Source organism: Misgurnus anguillicaudatus, chromosome 4, assembly GCF_027580225.2.
Source record: "Misgurnus anguillicaudatus chromosome 4, ASM2758022v2, whole genome shotgun sequence".
NCBI lineage: Eukaryota > Metazoa > Chordata > Actinopteri > Cypriniformes > Cobitidae > Misgurnus > Misgurnus anguillicaudatus.
The window spans coordinates 34,583,867-34,598,934 of NC_073340.2; the positions used below are offsets into that span (position 1 = coordinate 34,583,867).

The 15,068-nt window shown below is 39.7% G+C and overlaps 2 protein-coding genes across 3 annotated transcripts in view; one reads left to right on the plus strand and one right to left on the minus strand.

Annotated features, from left to right (window-relative positions):
• dock1 (dedicator of cytokinesis 1) overlaps positions 1-15,068 on the minus strand; it is a 333,542-nt gene that overhangs the window by 149,957 nt on the left and 168,517 nt on the right. The gene's annotated exons all lie outside the window — the stretch shown is intronic.
• The window catches only part of LOC129421493 (inhibitory synaptic factor 2A), a 45,252-nt gene that overhangs the window by 2,216 nt on the left and 27,968 nt on the right, over positions 1-15,068 (plus strand). Inside the window, exon 2 of the mRNA XM_055177083.2 lies at positions 13,674-14,877. Coding sequence (XP_055033058.2) covers positions 13,679-14,877 — 1,199 coding nt within the window. The 5' untranslated portion in view covers positions 13,674-13,678. The remainder of the gene's footprint in view (positions 1-13,673; positions 14,878-15,068) is intronic.

Consider the following 15,068-nt stretch of genomic DNA (forward strand, 5'->3'; position numbering starts at 1 on the left):
TTATAATTAAACTAAGGACTAGTCCTGGCTTAAGCTAATCTCTGTCCAGGAAATCAGTTTAACCTAAGTTTAAATCCTAATTTAAAAAGAAAAGCTTATTGAGGTTTGAAACAAAGCCTGAAGTAGGCAAAGATACTGAGTCATACAGTTGTGCTCCACATCAAAGACAACCAAAGCAAAATCCGTGTGAGAAACACGTCTGATCTGAGACTTGATAAACAGAAAGATGGAGATAAGAGATTGTGCAAGATGCCAGTGAGTTAAGATATTGGGCTAGAGAATAATCACAGGCCTCAGTCAGAAAGAAAGCAAGCAAGCAATCGCTGTTTGTGTAATGGGTTGATTATGAGCTTCATTTCTCATTGTACACACATGCGAGAGAAGATATGCGTGTGTGAAATACTGAAGCAATAAATTATTCACCCACACGTCCATCACTGTTTACACAACAGTGTGTGTTTACAGATACTGTCATAAAACTCTAACTTTTACTATTAGTATGGCCTAATTCTGCCAATATGATCGGAGAGATGGATATTGGCATTTTCATTCCAATACGCAGAAAGTCAAGAAGGAGAGCCGTACTGAATACATAGTACGGCATAGCATTGACTTTTGACTGGAGTCTGAAGCTAGTACATTAAAATCTTTATCTACCCACACAAAGACAACATATACATAACAAAAAGATACGTTTTGCACAAGTATATTACAAACAAAGTCAATGCAAAGAAGGGAATAGATGGGAATAGCTGACAATAAACAGGAAATAGGCGGGAAATAAACAGGAATAGACACACATTTGGTTTCATTCGCGAGATGCATATGCGCAAATAAGTGCGAATTGACATAAATAGGGACGAACTGACCAGAATAGACGGGAAATAGACAGGAAATAGACAGGAATAGCTGACAATAGATGGGAAATAGGCGGGAAATAGACGGGAATAGACGGACATTTTGTTTCATTCGCAAGACGCATATGCGCAAATAGGCACGACTGACGTGAACAGGGACAAACTGACCAGAATAGACGGGAAATAGACAGGAAATATGCGGGAAACAGACAGCAAATAGAAGGGAAATAGACAGGAATAGACGGGAAATAGACAGGAATAGACGGGAAATAGACGGGAATAGAGGCACGTTTGGTTTCATTCGCGAGACGCATATGCGCAAATAGGTGCGAACTGACGCGAATAGGGACAAACTGACCAGAATAGACAGGAAATAGACGGGAAACAGACAGGAAATAGACGGGAAATAGACAGGAATAGACGGGAATGGACGGGAACAGACATACATTTGGGTTTATTCGGGAGACGCTAATGCGCAAATAGACGCGAACTGACACAAATAGGGATGAACTGACCAGAATAGACAGGAAATCGACAGGAAATCGACAGGAATAGCTGACAATAGATGGGAAATAGGCGGGAAATAGACGGAAATAGACGGGAATAGAGGCACGTTTGGTTTCATTCGCGAGACGCATATGCGCAAATAGGTGCGAACTGACGCGAATAGGGACAAACTGACGCGAATAGACAGGAAATAGACGGGAAACAGACGGGAAATAGACGGGAAATAGACGGGAAATAGACGGGAAATAGACATACGTTTGGTTTTATTCGCGAGACGCATATGCGCAAATAGGCGCAAACTGACACGAATAGGGATGAACTGACCAGAATAGACAGGAAATAGACAGGAAATAAACAGGAAATCGACAGGAATAGCTGACAATAGATGGGAAATAGGCGGGAAATAGACGGAAAATGACGCACATTTCGTTTCATTCACGAGCAAATAGGCGCAAAGTGACGCGAATAGGTGTGAATAGGTGTGAATAGGGACAAACTGACCAGAATAGACGGGAAATAGACAGGAATGGATGGGAATTGCTGTAATAGATGGGAAATAGGTGTGAATAGGCGTGAATAGGGAAAAACTGACCAGAATAGACAGGAAATAGACGCGAAACAGACAGGAAATAGACACGAAACAGCCCGGAAATAGATGGGAATGGACGGCAATAGACAGTAAGAAGTTGGGAATAGACACACATTTCGCATCATTCGTGAGATGCATATTCACAAATAGGCGTAAATAGATGCAAATAGGCATGAATTGCGCGAATAGGCACGAATATACGCGAATTCCCACAGGGCGATGTGAATGACGCGAATTGTGCAGTGGGTATTCTGCAGAAACATACACTATTCACCTCAAAGGCAGCTTCATGCAAGTTGAAAATATTCAACACAAGCAAAAAATTTGCAGGACACAAATTAAAATCCCCTGAGTAATCTAGACCGACGAATGTGATGCTTCACGTGTTATGCAGCATAACACAGCATTAGGTCTTACACACACACCCATTCAATGGACACAGCATGTAAAACATTTTGCTAACTTTAGGGCATGTAATTCAGTGATATATTTTAGGCAGCGTGAACATTTAACATTTGGTGTTAGCTCACAGCAGCTGGAGGTGATGTGTCAGATGTCAGTTTTGGTTCTGTTCGTTTATGTCTATGGCAGCTGAATGCATCTTTACAAATGTTTTGTAAGGTTCATTTGCAAGGTCAATGAAGTCGCATGTCCTCTCTGAACCCTTTCTTTCTGTGTAGCTCTTCCCTTTTATTCACCAGAGCATTTAAACCGCCTCATGATTCTTGCCCTGTTTCTGGGAAATAAGAGCTGTACACTGATGTCTGATGCTCTATAGAGTCACTCAATGGCATTAGAGAGATAGCGAGACAGAGACAAAGAGAGATTGTGGATGAATAAGAAGCTGTACAACAGTTAAATACGGTTGGAAACCGGCCTGACCTCAGACTACGTCTCATGAGCATTGTTTACAGTTGACATTCGGCAGACCCTTTAATCCAAAGCAACTTACTGAAGTATTTACAGTACTAAGATAAAGTGAATAATTGTCGTGCCACCGACGTCACCAAATGGAATTGGCAATAAAAAGGTTTTAAGCTGATCACTGGAATATGCTATAAAACATAACATAAATCAACTTAAGTATGACTTATAGTTATCATTGCACAATAAACTAGGTCGAGAATAAAAGCACTAACTAAAAGTTTCTTTAACGTGTGCTCGCGAGATCATGCATGTGTGTAAAGCTTATTTTTACTCAGGTTTGAGTCAGATACACGTCAGCAACACTGCAGGTGGAACAAAGCTGAACACCGAAGTCTGCAAAACCACTAAGTAATATTTTAAGGTTAATGGGGCAACACTTTATAATGACTTCAACAGCATTTACATCTACATTACCGAACTAAACACTTAACATATCATTATCCTAGCTGTAAAACATAATGGAACATTGATTCATAGATTTTCATAATCTTCATATAACAAATAACTATCACACATACAAATGAAATGATTTTGTTATTCTTAATAGTACTGATGCAAAATATCCTAATTTTATTTTTATCCTTTTGAATTATAGATGAAAATCCGCAAAACACTTTCAGTAGATTCACCTTATTGATTGTCATAAATAACTTATGAAAGTCATTCTGAAGTGTTGCTAAAGCACGTGTAAGATCATCGACAGATCTCCAGTCAAGTGCATTAACGGTACGGCCGACTGTGACAGGTTGATAAATGTGAATGTAAAGGACGCACTAGAAAGTCAGATGCAATCTCACACGGCTCAGTGTTTAAAGTGTCCTCTCCATCTGAACCAAACCTTTAAAACGCAGACTAAAGATACGCTTTTAACACAGCACGTCAACTTTTAGATAAAATTACTGTACAGCAGTAAGTCATTAAAATGATTTATAATCGAAGTGACACGATTATTAGAAGCACAATCCTCTATTAGCATCAGTTCAGATGCGTCTAGATCATATAACCTGGCTTTAAAGGGATAGTTGAGCCAAAAATGAAAATTACCCAAAGATTTACTCACCCTTAAAGGAGCATTTCACCCGTGGAAACATTCATCTTTATTAAAAGTGGATCATATTTATAGTCGAAATGTAACATAAATTTAGAATTTGGTGCCTGTTTGACCGAGAAAAGGAGTGTTTGTAGTCCACCCCCTCTGCAAAGATAGAGGACTTCCTTCTTTCAATGATGCAAAATGATGATTTTTACATCATTGAAAGAAGGAAGTGCAACACTGAAATCCATATTTCTCCCGTCACAGGGGAAACAGAGGGAATGATGCATGACCATTCAAAAACATGACTGGGTTTCTAACTATACAAAGCTTAATTCAAATGGGTGAAGTGTCCCTTTAAGCCATCCTCAATGTATATGATTATCTTTTGTATGACAAACACAATCAGAGTTATATTAGAAAACGTCCTGCTGTTCCAAGCTTTATAATGGTAGTAAATGGTGCTTCTGATTTGAAACCCAAAAAAGTCCATCCATCCTTTACAGAAGTGATTCACATGGCTCTGGGTGGGAGTAATAAAGGCTATATAACCATATATAGCCATTTATGACATATAATAAATGTTTTTAAACCATTTTTTTTACTTTGGCTTTCCAGTAATTTTAGTTGAATAGGCGGGAAATAGGCAGGAAATAGACAGAAATAGACGCACATTTCGTTTCATTCACGAGACGCATAGGCGCAAATAGGCGCAAACTGACGCGAATAGGTGTGAATAGGCGTGAATATGGACAAACTGACCAGAATAGACGGGAAATAGACAGGAATAGATGGGACTAGCTGAAATAGATGGGAAATAGGTGTGAATAGGCGCGAATAGGGACAAACTGACCAGAATAGACAGGAAATAGACGCGAAACAGACCAGAAATAGATGGTAAAAGTTGGGAATAGACACACATTTCGCATCATTCGTGAGACGCACATTCACAAATAGGTGTAACCCCAAAAAAGTCCATCCATCCTTTACAGAAGTGATTCACATGGCTCTGGGTGGGAATAATAAAGGCTATATAACCATATATAAGCATTTATGACATATAATAAATGTTTTTAAACCATTTTTTTTTTACTTTGGCTTCCAGTTTCCAGTAATTTTAGTTGAATAGCTTTTTGTTTCTACTGACTTGTTTTTTCCTATATTGTTATATTTTAAATAATGTTGACTTCTATTCTTTAATATATAATTTTTATCTTGGTATTTTCATGTGTTTAGGTGTATTTTATGAATTTTCATTGTTTATTGTTTACTTGGTTATCTTTTCTTGCAAAGCACTGCATTAATGTTTTTGGAAAAGTGCTATATAAATGAAAATTTGATTGATTGACTGATTGATTCTGAAAGCAATCGATGCAATTTTTAGGGTGGCCATTCATGCCAGTTCCGCCGGACACATCCCGAACATGTTTTCGGGTGCGTCCTCCGGAAGTCGCTTTGGTCGACCGCATACGTCATCAAGGTTTAATATTTCGGGTTTAATTTCAGAAAAGCAATCGTTACATTTCATGGTAAGAATGAAACTACAATGATTGTATGTCTTAAAAGAAATAAATCTTACATTTTTAATGTATTTTACCTCAAATGTGAGAACCTCGATGACGTATGCGGTCGAGCAACGCGACTTCCGGAGAACGCACCCGAAAACATGTTCGGCGAAACTGGCACGAATGGCCATCCTATGCAATTTTGTAAGAAAAATATAAATATTTAAAACTTTACCAACAAAAATAACTAGCTTCTGGTAACGACCGACGCACGTCCACGAGAGAGTGCGTCTCCAGCACATGATGTAGCATCGCGTCTCATCTCCACTCCATCTCTATGTCATAGTCATACGTGTGGATTGTAAAGGTTAGATGGACTTTTTGGGCTTCAAATCAGAAGCACCATTTACTATCAGTATAAAGCTTGAAACACCCAGGACATTTTCTAATATGACTTTGATTGTGTTAGTCTGAAAAACGATAATCATACACATCGAAGATGGCTTGAGGGCGAGTAAATAAAGGGGCAATTTTCCTTTAATGGACCTGGGTTCATGCACAGTTAAAGCGAGGACAGGACACTACTGTATACTGTACTCCCCACAAATGTGCATATCTACTGTATATTACATAAACAGACAATAACTATCTGCAAAAATAAAGCAAAAATATCCAAAGCATAAACAATGTAGACTGATAAATCAAAGTTTTAAATCAATTTATTTGAAATGAACCACAATGAAAATGTAATAGTCAACGAAGCGCATTAAAACATCTCGGCATTAAAGATGTTGCTTTTATTTCACTGTCATATTTTGCTATGTCATCTAGTTTTTATTGATATTACCTGTTAATTACATTAAAACTCTCATCTCAAGTTGATTTAAACACAAACAAAATTAAGAAGGTCTGTCTTTATTACTTACTGTCGTGTTATGAGTGTTGAATATGGTCTTGATCAGGGGTGGGGAACCCTGGTCCTGGAGGGCCACTGTCCTCCAGAGTTTAGTTCCAACCCTAATTAAACACACCTGAAAAATCTAATTCAAGTCTTCAGGATCACTTGGAAATTAAATTCAGGTGTGTTTGATTAGGGTTGGAACAAATCTCTGCAGGAGAGTGGCCCTCCAGGACCCAGGGTTCCCCACCCCTGGTCTTGATAGTAATAAACATTAGCAGTTATTCTCATCTATAACTCTCTTTTGGAAAAAAACAAAAAAAACAGAAAATACAATCACACATAGCATTTAAACAGCCTCTATCTCGATCTATTCTTACTTCACATGATAGGGTTTGAGTGTTTGTTACTGAAACGCTCAGAGAAAACACAACAATATCATGAGAAACTCACCAGAAAAACCAAAAGAAATAAATCAAAGAAACACAGAATATGAAACTGGAATAGGATGAGATCTGAACCTCCACACAATCTCTAGATGTGCCATTTTTATCTGTTCTTTTTTTTTAAACAACACCAGGTTCCTGTCAGGAAATAAACACTGATTTTCTGCTTTATTTAAACGTGTGGATAGTAGGAGAATAAATGTGACATGTTAACTGTCCTTACTGTACAAAGCTTTTAGTCTTACATTTACACATTTGATTGCATCTTTTACTAAACTGTCTTAAAAACCAACATAAACATGATAAACATTTAACCCTGCCTTTGCATCACAACAAAAACATCTACTGTTTATCTATAGTTAATTATTATCTATCTATCTTTAGTATATCACATTTACTAAAGAATTCATTTTATAATGTAAAGCCGCTTTAATGCAACATTGTAAACATAACATGCAAATACTAAATATGAATATTTATAAGTAACTATATTAAAATCATTCAGACTGTAATTGTGGTAAAGTGCAAGTTACAAAGTAGTTACACAGAGTAAAAGTTTACAGTAAAATTATAGTAAATTGAGAGAAAACTCAAGTCAACAATGCATTTTAATAGCAATTTAAATCAGCTATAAAACCTCCAATAATAGTTTCATATCTTCTTTAAATTCACAAAAAGATAATCTGCATGTGTAACAGAAGATGTGTCCTTATGGGAGTGCATTCAAAAACAGCCAAATTCAAAGCTAATGCACTTAATGCAAATCTAATGCACATATTACTTTATGTTAAACACCTAAAAGAGGACACTCTGAAATAAACACTACAAAACAAAATGCACCCCTACCAAATTGTACCTGATATCATAACATTCTTTCTATCTGGAACAACAAGTGCATTTTTTTTTAGAGGACAGGGGGACGTAGAAAGAGATGAGAGGATCTCAGATGAGAACGTTTACAGGTCACTTAACTTCATTATCGGGCAAAAATGATCAGGTCTATGGGGGCAGCAAGCCTGTCCATCCCTGTGTGAGTTTGTGTATGCATGTTCCCTCAGCAGGCTTTGAACTAAAAATACTGCGGTTAGTGTTTGCATGAAAAAAGCAGCAGTAAAATGCAGATGATCTTGTGACAGACAGTGAAGGAAGACCTCTCTGTATTGGCAAAATCTGCAAAATCCGAAAGCACATCCATCCACTGTCCTGTCTTACAACTAAAGCCTGCTGAGAAACATCTGAGTGAACAGATGTGTGTGTTTAATCAATGTGTTTAGTGTTATCAAGAAAAAACATCACTGATACTTCTGCTTAAATCCAGATCTGCGCATCTACAGCCTTCACATGACACACGATGATCCACAGCCAACATTCCCGAGCCATTTTTCTTTCCTCCGAGCGCACAAATATGGGGACTTTTTAATTAAACATGTTGGCATGAACCCAAAAGGTGGTTAAATTGATCACAATAGTCAATAAAGTCTTGAACTAAAATCCTTAATCCTGATCAGATCCAAGCTGTTCTGTATGGAATTACAAACTAAATATTCTGAGTCCAAGCAAAAATCTCTCGAGTTTTTCTTGAATGCGAGTATCTGTTTTATTATTTGCCAAGTAACACGTTGCACTCTCATAAGGCATACACAACAAACGCGAGTTCAACCATTTGGGCGAGTAGATTACATACAAAGATGCACAATGTTTCCCATACATTGATTTATTTGTGGTGGCCCACCACAGAATCAACACTGGCCCTCACAAATAGAATTTTCATGATTCCCATTTACATTTTTATTTCACTATTTAAAACAGCTTAATTCGGCTTAAAATATAATTTGATATATAATATTGATCAAATACAGATACAGATCAAAGAGTAAAAGTGAAACAGGTGCCAACACAGATCAAACGCAAACACGACATGATGACATCACATATATGCTATTTAGCGGTTGACGTCATCACCACCACAGTCTCCTCAAAATCCTGTGGGAAACACTGATGCAATCAGACGAGTCCTTACGCAAGGCAATGCGAATGACGCACCTTGGGCGGCGCAATTGCCACGAAAACACGTGCTATTCGCCTGAAACACGCCTTCGCCCAAGTTGAAAATATTCAACTCAAGCGAAAAATTTGCATGACACGCAAGTAATCTAGAGCAAGCAACGCGATGCTACGCATTTGGTGTGTACGTAGCATTAGCGTGCAACGTTTGTTTAAAGAGCACCTATTGTCCGATTCACGTTTTTACATTTCCTTTGGTGTGTAAGTGTGTATTGGTACATGTTAACGATATGCAAAAGGTACAAACCCCAAAGTAAACAATGCTGCAAGTCTCCAACGTAAATCTCTTTTCTTGGACTACAACAAACACACGGATTGTAGGCAACAGTTTACTTCCTGGGATTGGTGATGTAGAGATGACCGACATTATCATAATTCCTCTCGCTTTGGACTCACAGCCTGTAAGTTAACTCCAGTTAGCATTGCATTGTGACCGAATCTTTCAAACATGAAAGCGTTACATTTCCTGCTGACGTCAGAGGTATTCAGGCCAATCACAACGTACGGACTAGCTGGCCAATCAGGGACACAGAGCTTTTCAAAACCGAGACTGAAATCTGGAGCTACAAAAATTTACGGTATGTTAAAAATAATGACTTTTTTAACCATAAACCACACAAATACATCGTATTATACCAAATACACAAAATAACGTTTTTTTTACAAATGAAATAGGTGCACTTTGTCTAACCCCAAGTATGACAAACTACAAATTTCACTAATAAAACTAATATTTGACATTTCTATGAGCACATGAGCAAAAAAAAGTACAACAACAATCCATACACGAGCAGCACATTTTTCCACAATCGAATAATATCCAATCGAATACGGTCTGGAATACCTCTCAAGGTTTAAATGCACTTCGATCCCAGAGAATACGAGTTACTTAGCTGCACTTCTGTGGAGACAACATGTTGAGCGCCTCTAATGCTTTGTGCACTATTGGATTATGTCTATAATTCAATCATTTGATAAAGACCTTGAAAAATAAGAGGTGAACCGGTGGTGACAGACCTTCAGTTACTGTACTGTAGGTCACCAAGAGCCTTTCAGGATCAATACGTACTGCAGACATCATTAGAAACCTTCACACAGACACATACTGTACGTACACACAGACACACAACAATCACACACACACACAGAGAGAGATCAATGCGGGAAACAGGATCATGTACTAATGGTTTCACCGGATGTTTGTGCAAAGTAAAATCTGCACTTTAAAAGCTGTATTAGTTCATATCATCATCTCTTAGATAGATTCCAAACCTGTTTCACACCCTCCTGAATCTGATGTACGATAAGCGTAACCTGGTTTTGAGGGAAAGCCCGGCCCAAATGCACTTCTAGCCAAATTCAATCAGAAAGGAGAACAGCTCCGGTCCTCCGAAGAAGCATTAAAAAGCCAGGGATTATGTAAACAACAATCCAGGGGGATTATTTACATAACACGCTAAAGAATTAATTCATCAAATTATTTTCTCACAATTGCCTCGGATTTGATATTGTGGTATCATAGCAACAGCCAAGTGGGTTTCTTTAAGAAAGCTGTATCTGGGGATTTTCTGTTGTCGGTTTGCTCTCTTGAAAATCTTTATTGCCTTTAACCATTATATCCTACACGACCCTGCAATGATGCAACACAAATCAACACAAACATGGATAACACAAACCTAATATAACGTTAACAGAAGATTTGATTTCGTTTGCGGTGTCTGCTAAGAAAAGAATCACTACCGCTATTGCTCATACATTGGTTTAGGGATCTGAGCATACCCCAAAGCTGTAGTATTAGACGTGTTTGTGTTATAGTATGACTAAAACCGAATCATGTTGTTTGTTGTGGAAAAGAGTGCATGGAGTACATGGAAAAAAACCTTATACACACTAAAGCAGCAACAGGCAAATAGGAATCACGAATCATAATATTTTTGACATGCACATAGGCAAACACCTAGCAACCACACACTGTCAGACAAAAATGGTCAAAAAATGGGCCATAGCGGTCACCGGGCCAGTACACTTTCATAAAGTACCTAAAGAGTTCATATTGAAAGTGCATCGCAACCATCCGACATATTAGTACCAAAGAGTGCATATTGCTTTAGTACCTTAAAGGTACATATTAGCAGTATTAAGGGTAACGCATTACAAGTAACGTGCATTACGTAATAATATTACTTTTCTGAAGAAACGAGTAAAGTAATGCATTACTTTATAAATATACACATTAATTTGAGTTACTTTTTTTAAGTAATGCAAGTAACTTTCCAGTTTAATTAATTCGATTAAAAAAATTCTGAATGAAACTGAACACAGTCACATAGAATTATGCACTCTTATGCGAGCGCACCTGAGTGGAAACAGTTTGAGTCAGAAATGGAAATGGCAAACCAGAGCTGGACATCTTTGCGATGTAAATATGCAGTTTCTGTATGCAGAACTTCTCAGTCATAAAAACACCTGCAAGGCCTGAAAGAGATCAAGCTGCAGCAAAAAAAAAAAGTAGCACAAAAGTAACTTAAAAGTAAAATAAGTATAACTTTCCATGAAAAGTAACTAAAGCCCGATTTATAGTTGTGTGTAAGTTAGGCTATCCATAGCCTGTGCGTAGCCTTACGTGCACCTCGCAAAAATTTGAACAGCGCGTCAGATCTACACGGACAGCAAACGCTGTGATTGGTCCACCAGAACCCCTCCCATCAGGTAAAAAAAATGCATCATAGGTATTTCTGTTTGTGACCGTGAAAACAAAGATGAGCCAAGTTGAGGAATGATTTAACTCAAACTGCATCTAAAGTCGTTGTTTATTCACTTCCATCATTGCTGGTCTTCTCAAATTATACACAACAAGTTGCTATTTCTTCTTCGTTTGTGGGTTAACTTGCCAAGCTTCTTCTTCATTGACGGTCGTGCTGCTACTGTGGTTACATGCGTGGTTACTGCCAGCGGTCTGCGCGTGTGTTTGCACGTCGACACGGACAATGACGCAAAAGTATAAAAGAAAACCGAAGCGGAACCTACGCCGTCGCGGCTACGCCGTAGGATCTACGCACAACTATAACGAGCCCTTTAGTAATGCAATTAGTTACTTTTTAGGGGAATAACTTTGCATTACTTTTAAAAGTAACTTTCCCCAACACTGCATATTATTAAATATCTGTACCTAAATGGTACATTATTAGGACCATATAAAGCAGGGATGTGCAACTTCGGTCCTGGAGAGCCGGTGTCCTGCAGAGTTAAGCTTCAACCATAATTAAACACACCTGAAGCAGCCAATTAAGGTCTTACTAGGCATACAACAAAATTTTAGATGCAAGTTGGAGCTAAACTCTGCAGGACACCGGCCCTCCAGGACCGAAGCTGCCCATCCCTGATATAAAGAGTACTGCTCCAGTCACAGTTAAGGCTCATTTTAAGGCTTTTCACACTGGAAATACTTAACCCCTAGGTTATTCTAAACCCCGGGTAACGAAACCCTGGGTTATCCGTTTAACATTTCACACTGTTAATACTAACCCAGAGGTTAAGCGATAACCCTGGGTATTCATAATCTGACACTTCACACTGTGCATTGTTAAACCCTTGGTCAGGTGTCTCCAACCCTGCTACTACACAACTGTCTGTAATTATCAAGCAACCCTGGACACCTTGATTATCTGTTTCAGCTGTGTTTTAATTAGGGTCATAACATTCCAACCCTGTTTCGTTTAACACTGTATGCGTTTGGCAGCAGAAAGAGTTGTGTTAACACCACAAAAGCAGGGCTAAGCCTGCTTCCAAGCATGGTTTCCCTTTGAGGAAATTAACCTGTCATAGCATCAATACTATGTGGACTGCTTTTTACCTCTCTAATGTCCATCTCACCTTGGACTGTGTCCTGCTTGTGCTATGACTGTGGTTGTTATGCTTTATGCTGTCTTTCATCAGCTTGATTTCTGATTGGGTATCGTTTTATTCCATGCAACAATCTACAACATGTATGCATGTTTGTCCTTGGGTTTTTCCCCCACACAACATGATTTCTAATTATAAATATTCAACATGTTGAACATTTACGGTGTGCATTCGGAGCGCCTCCTACGTGCTTCCGAGCAGATTCAATCACACTTAACACACCACAGAAAAATCGGATAAGATAATCAATACAAACACAAAGACGATTGGGAAAAATGTATTACATTGTTTTATCTGCTTCATCTCACACATATTCTGCTTCTGTGGAAAAATCTTGCAATATTCAACAAAATTCACACTTCAAGAACCTTAGATTCACCCTATATCCTCAAGATAAATCGTCTCCAAAGAAAAGATCATCAACACAATGTGTCTTCCAGAATACAATGTGAACTTCACACCACTAAAAAAGCCTGGTTGACTCATAAACCTCGAAGGGAAGCTGGAAGTGTTTGTCAGGGCGATGATGCTAAATCACAGGGTAAAAAGTGTCTCGCTGTCTCTCTCTTTCTATTAGTTAGCTGAGGGCTGGAGAATTCAAGCAGGCAGAGATATGATGCACTTTCAGTCGGATCATTCTCTCGGTGTGCGGCCGCTCCGGGAACTTAGGAGATTAAGGGATGCAATTAACTACCAAAGACAAACAAGTCATGGGCGAAGACAACACTTATGAGATTGGCTCCATAAATTTAACCTCAAACAAGCCGAGCTGGTTAATGTGGGGCAGGAGGCTAATTTAGTATTTGGGAATTTTGGTGAGTGTGAGAACACTGGTAAATGATTTCATAGCTGTGCCCTTTTGGAGTTACTTGATTGATTGTTTTCACATTTGTGTCTAGGCAAATGATATAAATCATAAAAGTTCTCAACTGTTTGTGTTGCAGGAACAATGGTGAGCAAGGAAGCCGGCAAATGCGTGCTCACCAATTCCGAGTCCGACTCGGAGGCAGCGACGGCTTCTATGGCCCTGGAGGTCAAAGGGCCGTCGGACGACAGTCGGCACGTACGCAAGCGCAACAAAGCCCTTCAGGTACGCTTCAAGGACATCTGCGATGCCCAAAACGAACAGGCGGCTGCGGCTCGTGGAGGGAAGCCCGTTTCTTATAAGGTGGCTTATCGCAAGTACATGACTGTGCCGGCTCGGCGGTCTATTCCCAACGTCACCAAAAGTACTGGAGTGCAAACATCGCCGGATCTTAAAAAGCGTTACCAGACTTTTCCATTCGAGAGAAAGAAAGGCCACACGGTCAAGCACGCCGCTGCTGTGGAAAGCAGTAAAGATCATGATGACGGGTTTGTTATTGACGTAAAGCGTGCAAAAGCTACAGAAGGGGGGGGACATAACGTGAGAAAAACCCGAGCATTATTGCACACCAGCAAGTGCATCGCAACCATCGAACAACATCCACCAACCAGGGACTGTACAGAAAGAGCAAACGCACTGTGTTCGGACGCTTTGGTTTTACCTTGTCCGACAGACGGGACAGCAGCGGGAACGAACAACTCGGACTATCAGATCTGTAGCGTTAGAAGTAAACACAGCAAGGGCTTCCAGACGGACTCGGAAATGGATCGCTCAGGCAAGCTGCAGTTGTTGAACTCCACGGACAGCAGTGGGAATATCCTCCAGGACACGTCATCTAAAGTATCAGGACCCATCACGTGGAACTCTCTTACGCAAGTGGAATGCTTGGAGAGTCCGACCGAGCGCAACAAACGCAAAAAGGCACTGCAGCTCAACGGCCTGCAGGCGCAGACGTTGCCACGGGCCAGCTGCACGACGCAGGTTCAATGCCACGTGGGCACACTGTCCGCTCGCCCGCTGCGTGCCATGGAGGATGCGGCTGTAGCCTCGGTCACCAATGCACCCGTTCCCATGCCGGCGCCTCCTTGCAGAGCCGGCGCAGCTTCAGGAAATCTACAAACGGATAATGAGACGTGCAAGCAGATTGTACCCGTCCATCAGGATGGGGATGTTAAAGCACAGCTCCAGGCCATGGAGAACATGATCAGCTCCAGCCAGGAAACCATTAAAGTACTGCTGGGTGTCATTCAAGAGCTGGAAAAGGGAGAAGCTCACAGAGAGGGGTAAGATGATCAGAACTTTATTACCCAGCATGCATTGGGGCTGCAGTGTATAATGAGAAATGATGAAAAGATGAATTATCAATCAGGTCTTCCCAAAGATAGGAATGGCATGGGGATGTACACTTCCGTCACACTACAATCCACTTGACACTTCAACATCTAAAAAATGGGCAAGATTTATGCACCATCTA